Below are 19,051 nucleotides of genomic sequence, written 5' to 3'. Positions count from 1 at the left end.
ACAAAACACGCTGATCGTTGGCGTTTTGTTTTATAGTTTCAGCATAAAAGTTCATTTTGGAATCATAAATACACTGGTTTACTCTAACATATTGTTCAACATACATCTCACGATGGATTAGTGATTTGGGTTTTTCGCCATAGCCGCTCAAGTTTTCTTCGCTGTTTCTTTGCTTCCTTAATCTCATCAGAATACCAGGGAGCAGCAGGTCTTACTGTTATAGTACTTGTAACTAGCGGGTCATGATTATTTAAGAGAGATGCCAGGGTGTCATCATAGCATTTTTCTAGCTTGGAAACATTTTCGAATGATTTGTGTCATTAAGTGAGAGCTTTTAATATCTTGACAAAACCCGTCGCGATCGATAGACTTTGTTTTCGCCTTTGTAATTTTATTTTTTCAGCATTAGGTTTTTTAGACACCTAGATTCCCAGTGCACAGCAAAATGGTCTGATATCTCTGGGTTAGTGACCCAAGCATTGTTTAGAGGTATCTCTCCAGCTCTTGTTATGACTAGGTCCAAAGTGTGGCTATATTTATGGGTAGAGTCTTGACGTGCTGAAGGAGATTAAAAGCATCATGCAAATCTTGGAACCTTTGAGCAGGTCGGTCCCCCTCATCATCCAAATGAAAATTAAAATCTCCTGTTTTTATCAGAGGGGTGGTGGAAGTTATAACCATCTCAAGAAAAGAACTGAACTCCTCCAAGAACTTAGAAACATTTAGTTTATTCTTCTTTGAAGGCGGGGGTCGGTAGACAACAATCATTCTTAGACTCGATGACATATACTTTATGTGGCAATCAGTAAATTCAAATGACGTAAATGTAATATCAGGTGAGAGTTTTTTAAGTTTAAAGCGTTTATTATGCAAGAGCGCCACTCCACCACCTCTTCTCCCAACACGGGGCAAGTGATGTAGAAAGAAACCCGAGGGACAGATGTCATTCACAGTAAGTTGGTCATTAATGTCATCCTTTAGCCAACTCTCAGTTATTGCTAAGATATCAATGTTGTTATCTACAATAAAGTCTTTGATTATAAAAGATTTGCTCTTTACCGACCTTGCATTTAGTAAACAGAGCCTCGCGTTTCCGGAACAAGAGTTAACAAGCATGGGATCCCTTTTGATATTGATACAAATGACATGGATTTGTGTATTTGTTGGATATTAACACAGGTATTGCAGAAATAGGTTTAGGATGTGATTTTGTATTGAGTGAGATGTCAGGGGAGAGTGGCAAGGTTGTCTAGGAGAGTGAACCTCAGGCTTTGTTTCGGGACCAGGGTTTAATTTAAATACCAAGTCTACCTCCAGCTCAAGGGGAAAAGAAGCACAATAATTGTTGTTGTAATTCACGGGTCGTTTAAACCTTGTTGTCTTTCCTTCAAATACAACAGAACAACCCTTATCCAGACGAAGGTCAAGTTGACCCCTCTGAGGACATTTTTACTCAAGGCATGAAATTATCTGAGACACCACTATTCAGTCTTGACAGGTTGTATTCACTCTCAAGAGTTGCGGGCGAAGAGTGTTTAGGCAAAGTATAAGAAAAATCATTGTGAGGGAATGTTTGTGAAACATTTTTAAGATTAAAAAAATTGTAGATTTTTTGTTTATTTTGGCAAATAATGTTTATCAATATAAATATATCAATAAAAATGACTAAGTACTTTATGAGTTTATTATATTCTATTTTGTTTTATTTAGATATTTTTTAAATTATGAATAAATGTTTATTCTTTTTATTAAACAATCAATGTTGTGTTTTGGACATTTAGTTGTATTTGTATTTAAGATTGTATTTGTATAACTTTTATGAGAAACTTAATAATATAAAAATATATGGTTTTAGTTGTAATATGCTTTATCTTTTCCTTACTTGTATGGTAGCAATTGAAATGCAATTGTAAACGAGCGTCTGATTAGCGTTGCACACACAAGAGACAAAAACAATTAAAATTTACTATGTTCTAAGTAAATATATTCAATTGAATTGAGATTCTAATATTCTATAAAAATACAATTAGCTCAAATGATATCTGAAGTAGGAGTACAGGAGTACTTTTTTATCTGAGTACAGATAAAAATGATACAAACATGTAAAAAATGTATAATATCGTCTTTTATCAAGCAATCGATTTATTCATGTAACACTCGCAACACCATTTAGGAACATGTTTAACCCCGGCGTTCATGTAAGAACAAAACATTCAATGGTTCTAGTTAGGGGTAGAAGCAAGGCGCGATAGCCATTCAATGGTCCTATTTAGGGGTAGATGCAAGGCGCGATAGCCATTCAATGGTCCTATTTAGGGGTAGATGCAAGGCGCGATAGCCATTCAATGGTCCTATTTAGGGGTAGATGCAAGGCGCGATAGCCATTCAATGGTCCTAGTTAGGGGTAGATGCAAGGCGCGATAACCATTCAATGGTCCTATTTAGGGGTAGATGCAAGGCGCGATAACCATTCAATGGTCCTATTTAGAGGTAGATGCAAAGCGCTATAACTATTCAATGGTCATAGTTAGGGGTAGATGCAAGGCGCGATAACCATTCAATGGTCCTATTTAGGGGTAGATGCAAGGCGCGATAGCCATTCAATGGTCCTAGTTAGGGGTAGATGCAAGGCGCAATAGCCTTTCAATGGTCCTATTTAGGGGTAGATGCAAGGCGGCGATAGCCATTCAATGGTCCTAGTTAGGGGTAGATGCAAGGCGCGATAGCCATTCAATGGTCCTATTTAGGGGTAAAGGCAAGGCGCGATAGCCATTCAATGGTCCTAGTAGGGGTAGATGCAAGGCGCGATAGCCATTCAATGGTCCTATTTAGGGGTAGATGCAAGGCGCGATAGCCATTCAATGGTCCTATTTAGGGGTAGATGCAAGGCGCGATAGCCATTCAATGGTCCTATTTAGGGGTAGATGCAAGGCGCGATAGCCATTCAATGGTCCTATTTAGGGGTAGATGCAAGGCGCGATACCCATTCAATGGTCCTAGTTAGGGGTAGATGCAAGGCGCGATAGCCATTCAATGGTCCTATTTAGGGGTAGATGCAAGGCGCGATAACCATTCAATGGTCCTAGTTAGGGGTAGATGCAAAGCGCTATAACCATTCAATGGTCCTAGTTAGGGGTAGATGCAAGGCGCGATAGCCATTCAATGGTCCTATTTAGGGGTAGATGCAAGGCGCGATAGCCATTCAATGGTCCTAGTTAGGGGTAGATGCAAAGGGCTATAACCATTCAATGGTCCTAGTTAGGGGTAGATGAAAGGCGCGATAGCCAATCAATGGTCCTATTTAGGGGTAGATGCAAGGCGCGATAGCCATTCAATGGTCCTATTTAGGGGTAGATGCAAGGCGCGATAGCCATTCAATGGTCCTATTTAGGGGTAGATGCAAGGCGCGATAACCATATTCAATGGTCCTATTTAGGGTAGATGAAAGGCGCGATAGCCATTCAATGGTCCTAGTTAGGGGTAGATGCAAGGCGCGATAGCCATTCAATTGTCCTATTTAGGGGTAGATGCAAGGCGCGATAGCCATTCAATGGTCCTATTTAGGGGTAGATGCAAGGCGCGATAGCCATTCAATGGTCCTATTTAGGGGTAGATTCAAGGCGCGATAGCCATTCAATGGTCCTAGTTAGGGGTAGATGCAAAGCGCGATAGCCATTCAATTGTCCTTTTTAGGGGTAGATGCAAGGCACGATAGCCATTCAATGGTCCCATTTAGGGGTAGATGCAAGGCGCGATAACCATTCAATGGTCCTAGTTAGGGGTAGATGCAAGGCGCGATAACCATTCAATGGTCCTAGTTAGGGGTAGATGCAAGGCGCGATAACCATTCAATGGTCCTAGTTAGGGGTAGATGCAAGGCGCGATAACCATTCAATGGTCCTAGTTAGGGGTAGATGCAAGGCGCGATAACCATTCAATGGTCCTATTTAGGGGTAGATGCAAGGCGCGATAACCATTTAATGGTCCTATTTAGGGGTAGATGCAAGGCGCGATAGCCATTCAATGGTCCTATTTAGGGGTAGATGTAAGGCGCGACAGCCATCCAATGGTCAAAGTTAGGGGTAGATGCAAGGCGCGATAGCCATTTAATGGTCCTATTTAGGGGTAGATGCAAGGCGCGATAGCCATTCAATGGTCCTAGTTAGGGGTAGATGCAAGGCGCGATAGCCATTCAATGGTCCTAGTTAGGGGTAGATGCAAGGCGCGATAACCATTCAATGGTCCTATTTAGGGGTAGATGTAAGGCGCGATAGCCATTCAATGGTCCTAGTTAGGGGTAGATGCAAGGCGCGATAGCCATTTAATGGTCCTATTTAGGGGTAGATGCAAGGCGCTTCGTCTTTCACCTTGAAGCTCTGGTTTCTGCCACCAGGTTGTCCTTTGTAATGTTTGACGCAGTCATCATAGCTAGCCGTTATCTTTGTGTACCAAACATAATAGTTTTTTAACTTTGTTTTTTGTCTTTGTCATTATCAGTCTGTACTGCTTAAAAGCCGGCGAACGCTCTTCAAGCTTCAGCCACCAGCCATCAAGGGAAGGGATAGCTGAGTGTGCCCCAGTGCATCCTCGGCACCCCCCCCCCCCCCCCCCCCCCCCACACACACACACACACAGACTTTAAGTAACCACTATCCCCCTCACTCCGATAAGACCTTTTTTTCCAGCGGTATTGATCACGCGTTATTTTAGTATTATTTATAGATGGTAAGATTGTATAGATAGTAAGCTATGTAAAATAAAACAGTTATTAAAATATACATATAACTTCATCTTTTCGGGAGTTGTTTTTCTAATACCTCACCCTTAGCCATACCAAGGGGTTATAACGTTTACAATTGTAACGCCACTTTTCAGACAAGATATCAATTTTTTGAGTAGGCGAAACTAGACAGATCTCGAGATGACCGAACAGTTCCTCCTGATTTGATTTTTTTCGACATGCTATCATGCTCGGAGCTTTGTGAATATTCTGCGTCATTTTCGTCATTCTCTCGCTTGCGTTTCTTTTCTTCCGTCTCTCCTGCATTCCCTTTCGCCTTCTCATTCCACACCTTCTTTTCCACGCTGTCGAGACCTTTCCACGTTTTCATGGCAATCTTGACGACGTCTTCGTCCGGGATATCCGGATTCTCTTCCTCGATCTGATCACGATTTTCCTCCAGCCGCAGACTGAAGCCATTTTCCCTGAACAAATGTAATACAATCAGTGTCTATGCGCTTAGAAAAAAATAGAAGAGAACGTGTCATATTGGCACGCTTTTGACACCACGTAAAGACGTGAATGCCGTCACTGACACGTGCCACGTGTGAATACGCGACTAAGGCAGTCACAATAGAACTCACTTCTTGGTTTGTCGGTCAGCTTTCTCATCAGGCCTGTCTGCTTTAATTTGGTTGTCGACTTTCGATTGGAGAGTCATTTGCTTCGATTTCCTCGCCTTGGAGTTGGATTTTGGCGCTAAGATATCAGAGACAATAGGGAGGATAAGAGGCACAAAAGAGAAAGAACAGAGTTCTTAAAATAAGAGAAAGAAGGCATTTATACGACCTTGTTGAAATAGCCAGGCTTTTTTGAACTTCTAATCCTCTTCTTGTTTTAAAATATCGTATATATATATACTGGAGACATCTCACGGCCAAGCAAAAAAGAAATTTGGAATAAATCTTAATCAGCAGCCCCTCCCCTCCCCTTACCGTACTTTATAAAACCCACACAATCTACTTTAAAAGCATGCGAATGACGTTATCACAAACTATGTATATAGTCTTACATATTTTGGCTGCCTTAGTAGCTAAGGCTGTCTTCTTTTCGTCTTCCACGCTCTGGAAGAAGCTTTTCCCGCATGCGCCCATGCTACGCTTGCTGGGGCTGAGGACCTTGAAGGGGTTGGGTCGGCCCTGGCTTGCACACGAGCTATAGGAGGGGGGTGGGGTGGTCCGGTTTAGGAAGGGAACGCCTCAACAGGGGATTAGGCTTGATGACTTCATCTTGCTCTGAACCCCGTCTTCTCCCTGTCATATCTCGTTCGTCATCTGAATCCTCGTGTGCTACCTCCATCTGATCTTCATCGTTGTCGACTTCACGTTGTCGAGAGCTGCCTCTTCTTGCAGAAGACACAGTGTTTTGGGCTCTTCTTGGCGGCCAGTTCAACTGCTCATCATCATCACAGACCTCGTCAGCCTCCTCCTGGGCCTTTTGGAAGGCCAAGTCATCCAGCCGCTGTGCAAGGTTCATTTTTTTATTTCCTGCTGCGTATTTGATGGCAAGACTTACCTACAGGTAGAACGTGGAAACAACATAGTCAGTCATATTAATATCAACCCTGTTTTATTCCCTTGCAGTCATGCAAGTTTTCTCTAAATTGCACTACAGGACTCAGTCACCATTGACCAATATCATCCAATACTTACAGAACGCTGATCGGGGAGCAATTCACAATACTCAGCAATAACGCTTTACCGGGTATTTATATTTTCTTTTACCCGATAACGCTATACCGGGTATTTTCGTTACCCGATAACGCTTTATCGGGTATTTATATTTTCTTTTACCCGATAACCCGATAACGCTTTATCGGGTATTTATATTTTGTTTTACCCGATAACGCTTTATCGGGTATTTATATTTTCCTTTACCCGATAACCTGATAACGCTTTACCGGGTATTTATATTTTAAATAACTTTTACCCGATGAAATGTTACCGGGTATTATGCTTTTAATCTACTCCAGATTCATCGGGTATTAATAACCTTTACCAGATACCTTTTATTTATACCTGGTGGATCATAGTTAGCTACAGTCGCTGTTTTCAAACTTACATTCTGAGCTACATTAATGCCATTCCTGATGGATCCTACTAGTGAAACGTTAAGAAGAAACGTCTTTAATTCACCTTTAGATGCAACATCGTGGCTACAAACGGAGAGACTCCTTGCTAGAGAAACGTCGTGCGCTCATCACGACCCGCCTATCCCAATGAGACTAACAGAGTGTCCAGACCGTTCCGACGGCTACAAGTGGTAAGCACACAGACATTAATTCTAAAACAGCACAAATGGAAATTAAGACTTTATCGGGTATTTACCTGATGCATTAGTTATCGGGTAATTTACCCGATATTTATTATCGGGTTTTTACCCGATGTTTTGTATCTACCGGGAACGGGTTGGTTTTTTTATCGGGTATTTTCATTTACCCGTTGTTTTACCGCCGTGGCCCTAAAGTTGAATTGGTCCCAAATATCACACACACACACACAAAAAAAAAAAACAGAATATTAGACATCATATTATATTTCAAGTATGTGATACTGTACAATATAGTCTCACAAGAAGTAGAGCCTCGATATCGCGATCATGGCAAAGGGCCAAAAGACTCGATTGGCGGGACCAAAATTCAACAGGCGTTATATCGCCCATAGGGCACTACGAGCCCGAACCTCCCTCACTGACTGGATTCAGATGTTCAGGAGCTAATTTTGTGGCCCAGAAGGGCAAGACGCTACTACAAATTTGAATGAAAACACAGCAAAATTGACTATAAAAAAAAAAATAGAATTCACCAAACTCATACAGATGAAGAGTCTTAGTAAGATCTTTCATCCCTGTTAATTACACTAAGATCGCACTAATTTCCAGGAAGAAATTAACAGAATACCACTCGTGACAATTGGCTTTAATTTGATAGCAATTGATCCGAATCAAACCAAACTCATAAAGATGAAGGGTCTTAGTAAGATCTTTTATCGACATTAATTACATTCAGATCACACCAATTTCCAGGAAGAAATTAACAGAATACCACTCATGACAATTGGCTTTAATTCAATAGCAATTGATCCGAATCAAACTAAACTCATACAGATGAAGGGTGTTAGAAAGATCTTTCATCCACATTAATTACATTGAGATCGCGCCAATTTCCAGGAAGAAATTAACAGAATACCACTCGTGACAATTGGCTTTAATTTGATAGCAATTGATCCATTTGATGTAAGATCAGATTGTGTTGTGCCGCTAGCTGGCATAGCACTCGCACAGATGTAAGGTTAAGATGTAATGCAAAGGTTTCTTGGAAATCAATTCCTCTCACCTGATTGTAGCCCTTTGCTACATATCTAGCTTTGAAGGTATCACCTTCATATCGCCATCTATTTGTGTCTGTTGCTCTACGACACTCTTTGTGGGAAACTTCACCACCCTATACTTCCTGACTTTGTTGGCCTCTGGAATATATACAAGATAAGACGGGCTCCCCTTATCATATCCCAGGAATACTCCCTTAGTACATCTGTCATCAAGTTTCTTTTTCATCTGTTTGTACGCAAAACACGCAGACCCAAAAACTCTCATAGAGAGATTAGGCTTAGAGAGATTAGACTTGCGCCCTGTCATGGCTTGGTACGGCGTTTGCTGTAGACGCTTATTAAAGCATCGATTGCGTATGTACGCAGCCGCACTTACTGCATAAGGCCACAACTCTCTACTAACATTACCCTGAGTCAGTAGGCACCTTCCCATCTCAAAAAGAGTTCGCCAGTGGCGTTCAGCAGTGCCATTCTGCTAAAAAAAAAACTAGTCCATCGAGGACTAATTACCAGGCTTTTTCATTAGCTGATACCATGCGACTCAGCATCGACTCACACTTCGCCGCGCTGCTGAATTAAATTCGACGTACGGACACGATGACACAAAGCTTAATGACCCCTGGTATTAACTAGATTCAGATGGCGGGCGTCTGTATGGGTTGCTGTCGGATATGGTACTTATCACATGAACAAAATCTGGTCTATTATATACCCCCCGGTACCGCACTTCCACCAATTGCATCGATTACAGCACTACATTTGTTATCAAGAAAAAAATAGAGATTATCCAATTATTGTCGAGAATATAGGTGAAAATACAATAGAAAAACAAGAATAATTTAACAAACCAGTGACTCTTAACCCTGAAATACTACAGATCTTTCTAATTTTTAACTTTCAATTACTGTTTCAAGACGTAAGTTAAGGCGTAGTTAAAACAGTTGATAAAAAAAGTTTACAAAGCTATTTCACCTTATAAGTAGTCTCATAATCTCGTTGTTCACAAGTCGCTAAGAATCACTTGGGCCATGCATCAAGTTGTGTATGGCAATCTCATAATCTCAGTTGTTCATAAGTCTCTAAGAATCACTGGGGCAATAATCAAGTTGTGTATGGCAATCCCATAATCTCAGTTGTTCATAAGTCTCTAAGAATCACTGGGGCAATAATCAAGTTATGTATGGCAATCCCATAATCTCAGTTGTTCATAAGTCTCCAAGGACCACTTGGGCCATGCATCAAGTTATGTATGGCAATCTCATAATCATAAGCTATTCCCAGGCGAAGAAAGAAATTTTGGATTCTGGGAGGTCGTGCAACAACAAATTTGGCTATAATGATGAGGGAGTTTCTAAATGTCCCTCATGCATTGTGGGAAATTTAGAAAAAGGCAAAAGAATATTTTGTCTCCTAAATTTCCCTGTGCATGAGAGAAATCAAGAACCAAGATACTTGTCTTTTAGTTTCCACCAGATTCCTTTTCAGCCCAGCAATAGACCTTGCACCAAGAGACCAGAGTATCTGATCTCATGTTACCTAAACAACAGAAGACTAGATCCATGTGGGATGATTTTGATTGCTTTTAACTGTTTTATTAATTTTGTAAAATCATATTCAGGGGCGGCGGACGGGGAGGGGCGCTTGCCCCCACCATAAAAAGGGAAGGGGGAAGCAACCCCCCACCCCCAACATACATTTTTTTACGGATGTGACTTTTTTTGACACGTCATGCTTTACCTCAATATGAATAAAGTATTACATGTTCAAATATATTGCTCAATAAAAAACGATATTATAAATTTTAAAAACTGTTTTTATTAATTTTTAGTGGCACTCTCCAGCCCCACTCGAAACAACCACCACACTTCCTCCCACCCCACCCCCCGCCTCTTCACCCCTGCTGCCCCTGACACTCCAAGGACAACTCATAAATGTTTTTTTATTTCAACTGTGACAAAAACACAGCATGAGACATTGTATAAAACACAGGTGTTTTTGAAAGGTTTGAAAAAAATAACAACAAATAATAAATGTCAAAGCTTTTAAGACAAACAAAGCATGTTAAAAAATAAGCTCTCAACCATTTAGAAAAATCTTAATTTCTTTTAAAAAGAAATATAAATTCCACCTATTAAATAGGTAAACAGCTCTTCTAAAGAACCCACCAATGTTGCTAGCTACGGTAAACCTTACTTAGCTTTTTTAATAGTAGGCGCAATCATCTTGTTATGGCTGTAGTATTTACAGCCTTCTTCACAGTCTATATCCATGACTTCAGTGGATATATCATTCACAGCAAACCCACTTTCAACAAGATGGCTGATCTGTGTTTCCTGAAACATCGTTTCGATGTCATCATACTTATTTTTCATCAGTTCTCCCCAAGAGGTGAGATTACAGTATGTGAGAACCCCCCCTGGTTTGAGGAGCTTGTGGGCATACTTCTTGATGAAATCAAACTGATGTGTGTGCCAAGTCTCTTCAGACAGGGGGTAGGTGTCATACAAGATGCCATCAAAGGAGTTATCTTCAAGAGTGGGGACAACATCTTCCCAGAGACCTAGAAAAAGGCTTTGCTCAGTAAGGTACCAAATAGAAAAACACTTGCATCTGTGCATCTGCGCACAGATATTTGAAAACCATATGGTCACTAGTTCTCCTATTCTGGACTGACCCCCCCCCCCCCCCCCCTTATAATGAGCTAATCACTGTGAAGACAAAGGTTATTGGCTTCTACTGTGAATTTTTAACTGGCCACCGCCACCGCCACCGGTGGCAATTTACAAGGACAGATGAAAGATAGAATAAAGGACAAAATTAAAGCCACATTGTCACCAGTTTACTTCCAGAGGTCCGACGGAAACCCCTGGTTGCCATAGCAACGCAATGTTTTGTCAAGTATGTCAATAAATTTATCTGATCATATAGGTTGTATGTATGTTGGTTAAAAATTATTCTAGTGCTTTTCAAAAAAAGTCACCCCTCAGGGTCTCACACCACCAAAGCCACATTGTCACCAGTTTACTTCCGGGGGTCCGACGGAAACCTCAACCATTAAAAGACAAAAGAATCTATTAGAATCCGAGATATTTAACAGGCCATCCGCTCTAAATTATCGATCCCATCCTCAAAGAAACTTTCAATAGACACACTGCTTTTTGAAATATTTTTCGCATTTTCCGTTAATAATCATTGCAGATTGTTATGTAATTGAGCGGAAGTAAACTGGTGACAATGCGGCTTTAAGAGTTCAGTGAATTATTGCAAAAAGTTACAGTGCACCTTTAAAAAGCTTTATGAAATAATGAAATATTTTTAACAGTTAATTAAGACAGTCCACTTTTTGTGAAATAAGACTTATCAGATTTTTTTTAATTATTCCACCTTTGTCTCTTTTAAATTAGGGAGTGTTTATTTGACACTTAGGGGAAGAGAAAGAGTGAGAAAATATTAGAAGGCTCTGATAATTTTTAACCTGATAATAAATGGGCCCTCTCAGGGGGCTCCGAATTTTTTGTGTAAGTTCAACTGAAATCATACGGGTTGTAAAAGTCATGGGGGGGGAGGGGGGTAGAATTGTATACCCTGGAAGAAATAACAATCACTTAAATTTATTTTTATGGAGAGTTCCCCATTCTGGGGAGCTGGTATAATATATATATTTTTTGTCATGAATGTCAAACTCACATGCAATTTCTTAGGTATCCCAGGGCTCTCATTAACTTTCAGAGTAGAAGATTGATAAGTAGGGGGTGAAAGTTATGTTATCTTTTTAGTTCAAATAAAACTTAAGTCAACTTTTTATAAAAAAGTAGCCGGCGCTCTGTGGCGCTTCCGCCGGCCGCCGGGGCCTAATGAAACCCCTGTATCCCAGACAACCCTGTGCGAGGGTCTAGTTTGATTTCAAATCATTTTGAATGAAGTCATCCTCATCGTGTTCTTTATTTAATACTACTATTACTACTATTTAATACTATTAGACATGACGGAAAGACATGACATGACGCTCCAAATAAGCTCATTTCACATCTAATAAGGCGGAAAACTTCTCTTTTTGTACTTAGTGAGTAATATACAACAAAATATCAAATGCGGCTTTTTTTTAACTGATGCGACTTTTTGTAAAGTGTCATTAAAATTTGAGCTTTCCGTCCCTGAGCCCATACATAGCGCAAGGATGATCAAGGAAAAATATTCTAGAAAGCCAAAATCTGGGTATGTGCATTTCGGCCTCACGTTATTTGTGTTTTGAAAATCATTCCGGAATACAAGGAACCAATGGCTATTGTAAGACATCGTGTCTTCTTTTTCTCGAATTCCGAATTGCGCATTTCCATGTTTTTCCGTCATGTCATACTATTTTAACTCTGTATATAGGACCATTGTAGTTTTGCTCTCCATAAATATTGGTCATAATTTAATTTGTTCATTTGATTGAGGTACCAGGCGAGTCATTAAAGCAGGACAATTAACAGCTGATGTATTTTGACAGCGGCTGGGAAAGAGGCGGCGGCGGCCCAAGTCAATTAGTATTTGTTTCAGGCGTAGTTTTATTTTTCCTTTAAGCTTAGCTCTGAGCAGTGAGGCGAAGAATTCTATTGTAGAATACAATTTTGGCATTCATTACCGCCTACGGCGTATTGGTTTCAATAAAATTTCAATACGTATCGTTCATTAATACTGACATCGGCCTTCGGCTATAACATACGAACTTAACTTTCTCAAGTATACTTATTAACTGACCTTTTTTCGGGGTGACTTTGTGAGCTGCGTTCTCAGCAAACTTTTCAAGTCGCTTGAAAACTCCATCGTTACACTCAATGATAACATGCTCGTCAATAGGAAAACTCTGTATCTTGGTAGCCGAGATCGCTAATCCAAAGCCAATTTCAAGAACTCTGCCGCCGTTAGATGCCGCTATAGAAGCGAGTTTGTGCATGTATGGCGTCTCCCATCGCTCCATTACCGGTTTCCCCATAATTTGCAAATGATCGTTTTTCTCGTCGAAATTTGCTTCTGCATCTTTCCATTCTGGCTTACAATCTTCTCCCTTGCTGTAAATAGTAGACTGTTCGTCTATTTTGAGCTTCTTTGTCGGCGATTCCTCGCGGGTTTGTTCTCCAACATCAACCATGTTTGGAATTTTTTTAGCAGACAACAAAAGCGCGGCAAACCTTCACCAAACCGAGGCAAAAGGTCAATCACGTGCATTGAAATAACCAATCACATCAAACTTACGAATGACCTCTGAGCCTGCCTCTGAGCGGAAATGATACCACAGGATAACCATTACATCGTACGAAAGCCTAACAACTAAAGGACCAAAGATATATCAGAGCAAGAGAGCATAAGATAAGAGAGGGACACTTTGGTATTACCCGCGCGCCATGTCGATTCCGAATCTTGCTATTTTTAGTAACCACCACCCCACCACTGGCGTGAGCATTTTTACTCACCCTACCCCCGCACTTTGCCATTTTCATTTTGTTGTTTGCCGCTGTTTTGTGAATTGAAACCAAAAAACACCTATTTGCACAAATACCATGGAAAATTTCATTCTAACATCAAGGATACGGGCAGTTGCGGTTTATTAAGGGGTGTAGTACTTTAACTTGATCTCCTTTAATTCCTATCGAGTTGGCAAAACAACAACACGCAACCCGCGGGGGAGAAGGACAAAATAAAAGGAGCAAATCCTCACGCGCAGTTGTGGAGTGGTGGTTACTAAAAATAGCCAGACTCGGAATCGACATGGCGCGCGGGCAGTTGCGGTTATTAAGGGGATGTAGTACTTCGAGGATTGCAAGATTTCGAAAACGAGACTTCATTCAAAATCAAGAGCGAAAAACCTCGTGCTTCAAACACCGTTTTCGCTCTAACTTGCTGCTTCTTCGTGGTTTCTCAAAATTCATTATCTTCCTAATGGTCAAACGAAATCTGAAAGTTAGACATTAGATAGTGAATATTCCGGTGAATTGAGAAGGAATCCAAGAAAAATACATTTCATAAAACTATCCTTGTAGCGAGGGAATGCATTTTTGTGATGATCAAGGCCAGCAAGCTGAAGTATCTGAGCTTTTGTAATAGTGAGAAAATAAAGAGGGAGATATTACTGTACTTCTTTGATGTTGTTATTATTATATGTTATATTATAATGTTGTTATTATACATGCTGGAGTCGTCGGGATTTGAATCAAACGCGGTGTCACACCCAGCGGTTTTTTCTTTCTTCTTCACTTGACTTCGCCGCTCAGACAAACAAAACAGGGGTTTAGCTTTCTGTGAGTATATTTGCCAATCTTGCTTACTTAAGTTAGAATTGTTTTTTTCTTCCGAGTTATTTTACTTGATCTCTTTTCATTCCTATCGAGTTGGCAAAACAACAACACGCAACCCGCGGGGGAGAAGGACGAAATAAAAGGAGCAAATCCTCACGCGCAGTTGTGGGGTGGTGGTTACTAAAAATAGCCAGATTCGGAATCGACATGGCGTGCGGGTAATACCAAAATGTCCCACCCTTATCTTATGCTCTCTTGATCAGAGATAATAATATCAGAGATAATATAACCGAAGAGATAATAATTTCGGAGATAAATGACTTCAGAGATAAATTATTTCAGAGTTAAATAATTTCAGAGATAAACCAAGTCTCATAAATAATTTTCAGAGATAACTTTTAAGTTAAAAAATAATTACAAATAATTAAAATTATTTTAGATTCTGAGAAGGTGATTTCCGTTGTTTTCCGTTTCAACTGGCATAATACCGGGTAAAAAGTAAGTAGGCAGCGTGCAAAGCGGGTTTCAAATCCACAAAGAGGTACCAATAAGGCCAGGGGGACCCTCAAGGGAAGTAGGCGGGGTTGATATCTTTTGCCTTATAAAACAATTTTTTTTCTGATTCTGTTATCTCTTAGGTTATAAAATGTGACAAAATTATTCCTTAGAAGGTGTTTAAGGATTTTTTTTCCGATTCTGCTATCTCCTAGGGTGAATAATCGATTTTAGGGTTCTAAGGATTTAAATCGTTAAATCGATCAACCCCATCTGTTTTTATCGGAGTCCCCCCAGGGATTCTGCTGGCGGCTTCTTCATAATTATTGAGAAAATAGCTCATCTGTCATGCGTACATTTGTTTAGGCAACTCTAAGGAGTTTTAAATAGCACCAAGTAATGGCTATTCGACGATATGCTGCGGCTGATCCTTCATTGGTGGAATAGGTTTTGTACGATATAGATGACAGATAAGTTTCTATGATCGGACCCTTTTATGAATACATTTGAAATCCTTTTGATGTTTATTGTTTCCATCATCTAAATCTATAACGAACAGGTTTCTTACACTGACATCAAAATAGGAGTGCAGTTACAGCCATGACAAACCCTATTTCCGACCGCAGCCGTGCATAGGGCCGTAAGACGGATTACCACTGGGAATAACACCACACGATTCGTTGAGGAGGTGTGATGAATACTGCTTTAGCATAAAGATAATGACGACAAGAAGAATATTTGGGCTAATAAGAGAAAATGGCTTAATGACCCCTCTGCTACCTGTAGCGGAATAACTCAAATGCCATTCTGAACATTCTCTACCAACCATTCCCATTCCAGAATGATGGAAATAAAACGCGCCCTAAGTGCTCAACACCATCGCATACAGGTCCGTCATCAATACGTACACAAGGTCTTGCTAATATTGAAAACACTATTTCGTTTATTTCATTTTGTATTATACATGCTATTATTTATGATAATGACTTATTTCATATTTAGGTCAATATACAACAATTTTTTGTCAGGTTTTTCGTCCGAATTTACAGACGAGTCTAATGGAGATTGTTCGACCCAAACGAGTAGACGGTGTTTCGTATGATGTAAATTATAAAAGAAACCATGATATATATATATATATATATAATGCGTGAGTGCAGGCGTTCATATAATAGTGCTCAATACATAGGTGTAGAGCGGGATATATCTTGGTTTGTAGGAAAAAAACACGCGAACTACCGTTTCATCTCTACAAGCCTGTTTCGTGGTTGCCCACTCATCAGGAGATTTATCTCCTCGATAAATGAGAGATGAAACGGTAGTTCGCGTGTTTTTTTTTTTCATACAAATATATATATATATATATTTGGTATACTTTCATGGTCTCCTGAAAGAGATGAATGCAGGAGATGCCATTTTAATTGTATAGTTGTGGTTAAGGTTTGCGTGCCCAGGGGCTTTAGGCTAGTTCCCCTATGGGCATGTTTTCAAGCCATAAATGGTGCATGAATGTGTAGAGCTCTCCGCTAAGTGCAACCTGAAAGACAAGCCAAACATGCCAATTAACACTAATTGATGGAGCTGGTTTTGATGAAAAGCTGATTAATATGGGGAGAAAAACATCCTCGTCCCAAGGGTCTTCTAGGTAATTTTCAATATGGCGTCTAGCCGACGTCCTGGGGACGAGGTTGGGAGAAAAACTGCGTCTGGGAGGAAGCTATAGGTTAAGTACTTGGACAGTGTTTTGTAGGATCTATGGTATTGGTACTGCTCGTTTTTCATAATTTCAATTGCAAGAGTTTTCTATAGTTTAGGGCTTGTCGGATATTCTTCCTAGAGATTCAACAAATGTTTTGTGTGACTCGGCATTGAGCGGGAGCATGAAATGGCCTTCTTTAACGTACTAATAAGTCTGGATCAGCGCCTGGTAAGAAGCAAGAGGCGTTGCATTACATGATGTCGGGTATAAGGAGCATTGTTTCACACGTATATGGAAAGATGGACAAACAAGGATTTCAGGAGCCCTTTTAGCCAACAAAAGGGGGCAATTTCGTATTAAAGAATCGTCCCCCACCCCTTTAGCAAATCCTTGTACGGGAGTTAAACTGGGTGGGAATTTATAAGTTTAACAGAGTCAAAAAAATCATGCTAGTATGCGACCTGTCTACGAAATGTCCTAGCCCTGAATTTACACACTACGACTTTCGTAGTAGAACATCCTAGCAGAGTCGTAGGCTGATTAACACTCTATTACTAGAGTTGTAAAGGTATTTATTTATTTTATTTTATCAGTTTTGCCTGCAAGGCAGGGTCACCACAACAGCACTAAGCCAATTACAGTGGTTCCTCAAGCAAAAAAAAAAAATTCGAGGTGTCTTAATCAGCCTTAAATCAAAGCATGGATCTGTGTTGTGAGTTAGTCACCTTATACGGAGTCGGATTCAGCGGTCGAATGTGATCAGGTCTAAGACGCTGCAGGTCCTCACGCAAGTTTGTTTGTATTTCTTTTAATGTCGGTAATGACTGACAGATCTGTAAAGAACAAAGGTTTAAGAATTACAAGGCATCAAAGCAATAGAAGGCATGGACTGAAACTTAACGTTTCCGATTACGATCAGGCTCGCACACGGGGACACTGTGCTAGGGAATCTACGCCTTCAGTCAATAGGGGAAATAAGCGAGGCGTACTGTATGAGTGGGCCGTTTGTTGGTATTTTAAAGAGTCAGGCCTAATTTGGAAATATGCAGTTATCGAGTGCTAGGATGGTGCTTTACTGGTAAAGGCAAAAGCCGCCAATCCAAGAATAAATACCTTACCTTTTAGATGTCTATGGTAACACATATACTCGCTCCACTTTCCAAGCTACTCGCCTATTATAACTTTTCTACCTAATCTGTCTTTCCAATATTATCTAAAAGTGGTCTTGTGACCTTGGTTAGACCTACTTGCCATTGCTACCACAAGCTACGCGTCTGTCTACAGTATTTCACAGAATACCTTGCTGTCTTTCCAGTACGGTCTAAGTAGTGTCTCGACCTTGGATGGTAAGACGTATGCTCGTTTGCCCTCGTCAAAGGCGTGCCTGCACAGAACTCTCCCGCCCAAAGCAGGGACAGCCTCGTCAGTGCGCTGCAGCAGGTCGAGCAGGGGTGACCCTACCACAGAAATAACATGGATCCGATGAGGATGATGAGGATGATGATAATGATAATGGTGACAGTCAGTGGTGATGGTGCTGCTGACGAAAGTAGTGATGATGATGATGATGAAGACGATAATGATGATGATAAAGAATAAGAAGAAGATGATGAGGATGACGATGATAGAAAGTCGATGGTGCTGGTAGTAGCGATGATGATGATGATCAAGAAGATGATGAAGAAGAAGAAGAAGATAATGATGATGATGCTGATGATGATGAAATGGGTGATGCTGGTGGTATTAGTGATGATGATGATGAAGACAATAATGATAAAGAATAAGAAGAAGAAGAAAGACGATGATGATGATAAAGATGATGTTGATGATTATGACAGTCGATGGTGATGACGCTGGCGGTAATGATGACGATGATGACAGTCGGTTTCATTACGTGAGTTGAATGATGGTGATGGTGTTGATGATAGTGAGTTTAAGCAAATACGGCGGTAGCACAAACGGAACGACAGGGGAACAATTGAAAATCAACATGAAGAAATGCAATGATATTTCAGCCGTTTTCTCTAATGATAAGGATCATAACGTTGACTTTACTTATTTTGTGGTTATGGTGGAGGTGGTATTTATGATGTTGGTACAACATAACTATGGCTGCTATGAATGACACGATGAAGGCCAACTTCCTTTGCTACATGCCTATATTACGTTCTCTGTGGTTGGTTTAGTAATCGAAATACAGTTGATCTTGAAAAGGTCTATCGAGTTGTCATGTTCCAATTGACTGCTTAGACTTTTTGCGAAATGAGAAGATCGTTTTATTCAAGGGCAAAAGCCACAAAATAAGTGTTAAAACCTTAAGGGTTAATTCACTTCCGCCGTATATTCAACCGGAAGTAAAATTGCAACTTTTAGGCCGAACAATAAGACCTCGATATTCGTATTCTACGGCAAGTTTTCTATCATACCCCAAAAATGACCCACGGGGTGGTTAAGTTGCTTTAAAGAATGT

General features: G+C 40.4%; 3 protein-coding genes across 4 annotated transcripts in view; all 3 read right to left on the bottom strand.

The window, feature by feature from the left end:
• Positions 1 to 4,792: 4,792 nt before the first annotated feature.
• LOC5518555 (WD repeat and HMG-box DNA-binding protein 1) lies at positions 4,793 to 7,475 on the bottom strand. Of its 2 annotated transcripts, none has more exons than XM_048734676.1 (4): positions 6,842 to 7,475; positions 5,793 to 6,295; positions 5,365 to 5,479; positions 4,793 to 5,205 (listed from the first exon to the last, which is right to left on the bottom strand). In XM_048734676.1, exons 2-4 carry the CDS (start codon positions 5,872 to 5,874, stop codon positions 4,884 to 4,886), a joined length of 519 nt encoding a protein of 172 aa, XP_048590633.1. In that variant the 5' UTR covers positions 5,875 to 6,295; positions 6,842 to 7,475; the 3' UTR covers positions 4,793 to 4,883. The 2 variants fall into 2 exon arrangements, with proteins under 2 accessions (XP_048590633.1, XP_048590632.1); XM_048734675.1 differs by having other exon boundaries at positions 6,916 to 7,475.
• A 2,204-nt stretch (positions 7,476 to 9,679) lies between these two features.
• LOC5518556 (guanidinoacetate N-methyltransferase) lies at positions 9,680 to 13,289 on the bottom strand. Its single transcript, XM_048734626.1, has 2 exons — positions 12,853 to 13,289; positions 9,680 to 10,669 (listed from the first exon to the last, which is right to left on the bottom strand). Exons 1-2 carry the CDS (start codon positions 13,241 to 13,243, stop codon positions 10,299 to 10,301), a joined length of 762 nt encoding a protein of 253 aa, XP_048590583.1. The 5' UTR covers positions 13,244 to 13,289; the 3' UTR covers positions 9,680 to 10,298.
• Positions 13,290 to 16,306: 3,017 nt separating this feature from the next.
• The window catches only part of LOC5518608 (nicotinate phosphoribosyltransferase), a 29,356-nt gene continuing 26,611 nt past the window's right edge, over positions 16,307 to 19,051 (bottom strand). The window contains exons 10-12 of the mRNA XM_048734371.1: positions 17,881 to 18,038; positions 17,307 to 17,414; positions 16,307 to 16,419 (exon numbers count right to left, since the gene is read on the bottom strand). Of these exons, the coding sequence (XP_048590328.1) occupies positions 16,342 to 16,419; positions 17,307 to 17,414; positions 17,881 to 18,038 (344 nt within the window). The 3' untranslated portion in view covers positions 16,307 to 16,341. The remainder of the gene's footprint in view (positions 16,420 to 17,306; positions 17,415 to 17,880; positions 18,039 to 19,051) is intronic.

Source organism: Nematostella vectensis, chromosome 11 (genome assembly GCF_932526225.1).
Source record: "Nematostella vectensis chromosome 11, jaNemVect1.1, whole genome shotgun sequence".
In the NCBI taxonomy this organism is placed as follows: Eukaryota; Metazoa; Cnidaria; class Anthozoa; order Actiniaria; family Edwardsiidae; genus Nematostella; species Nematostella vectensis.
The sequence above is the reverse complement of the archived record's forward strand: the minus strand, read 5'-3'. Positions and strand labels throughout refer to the sequence as shown.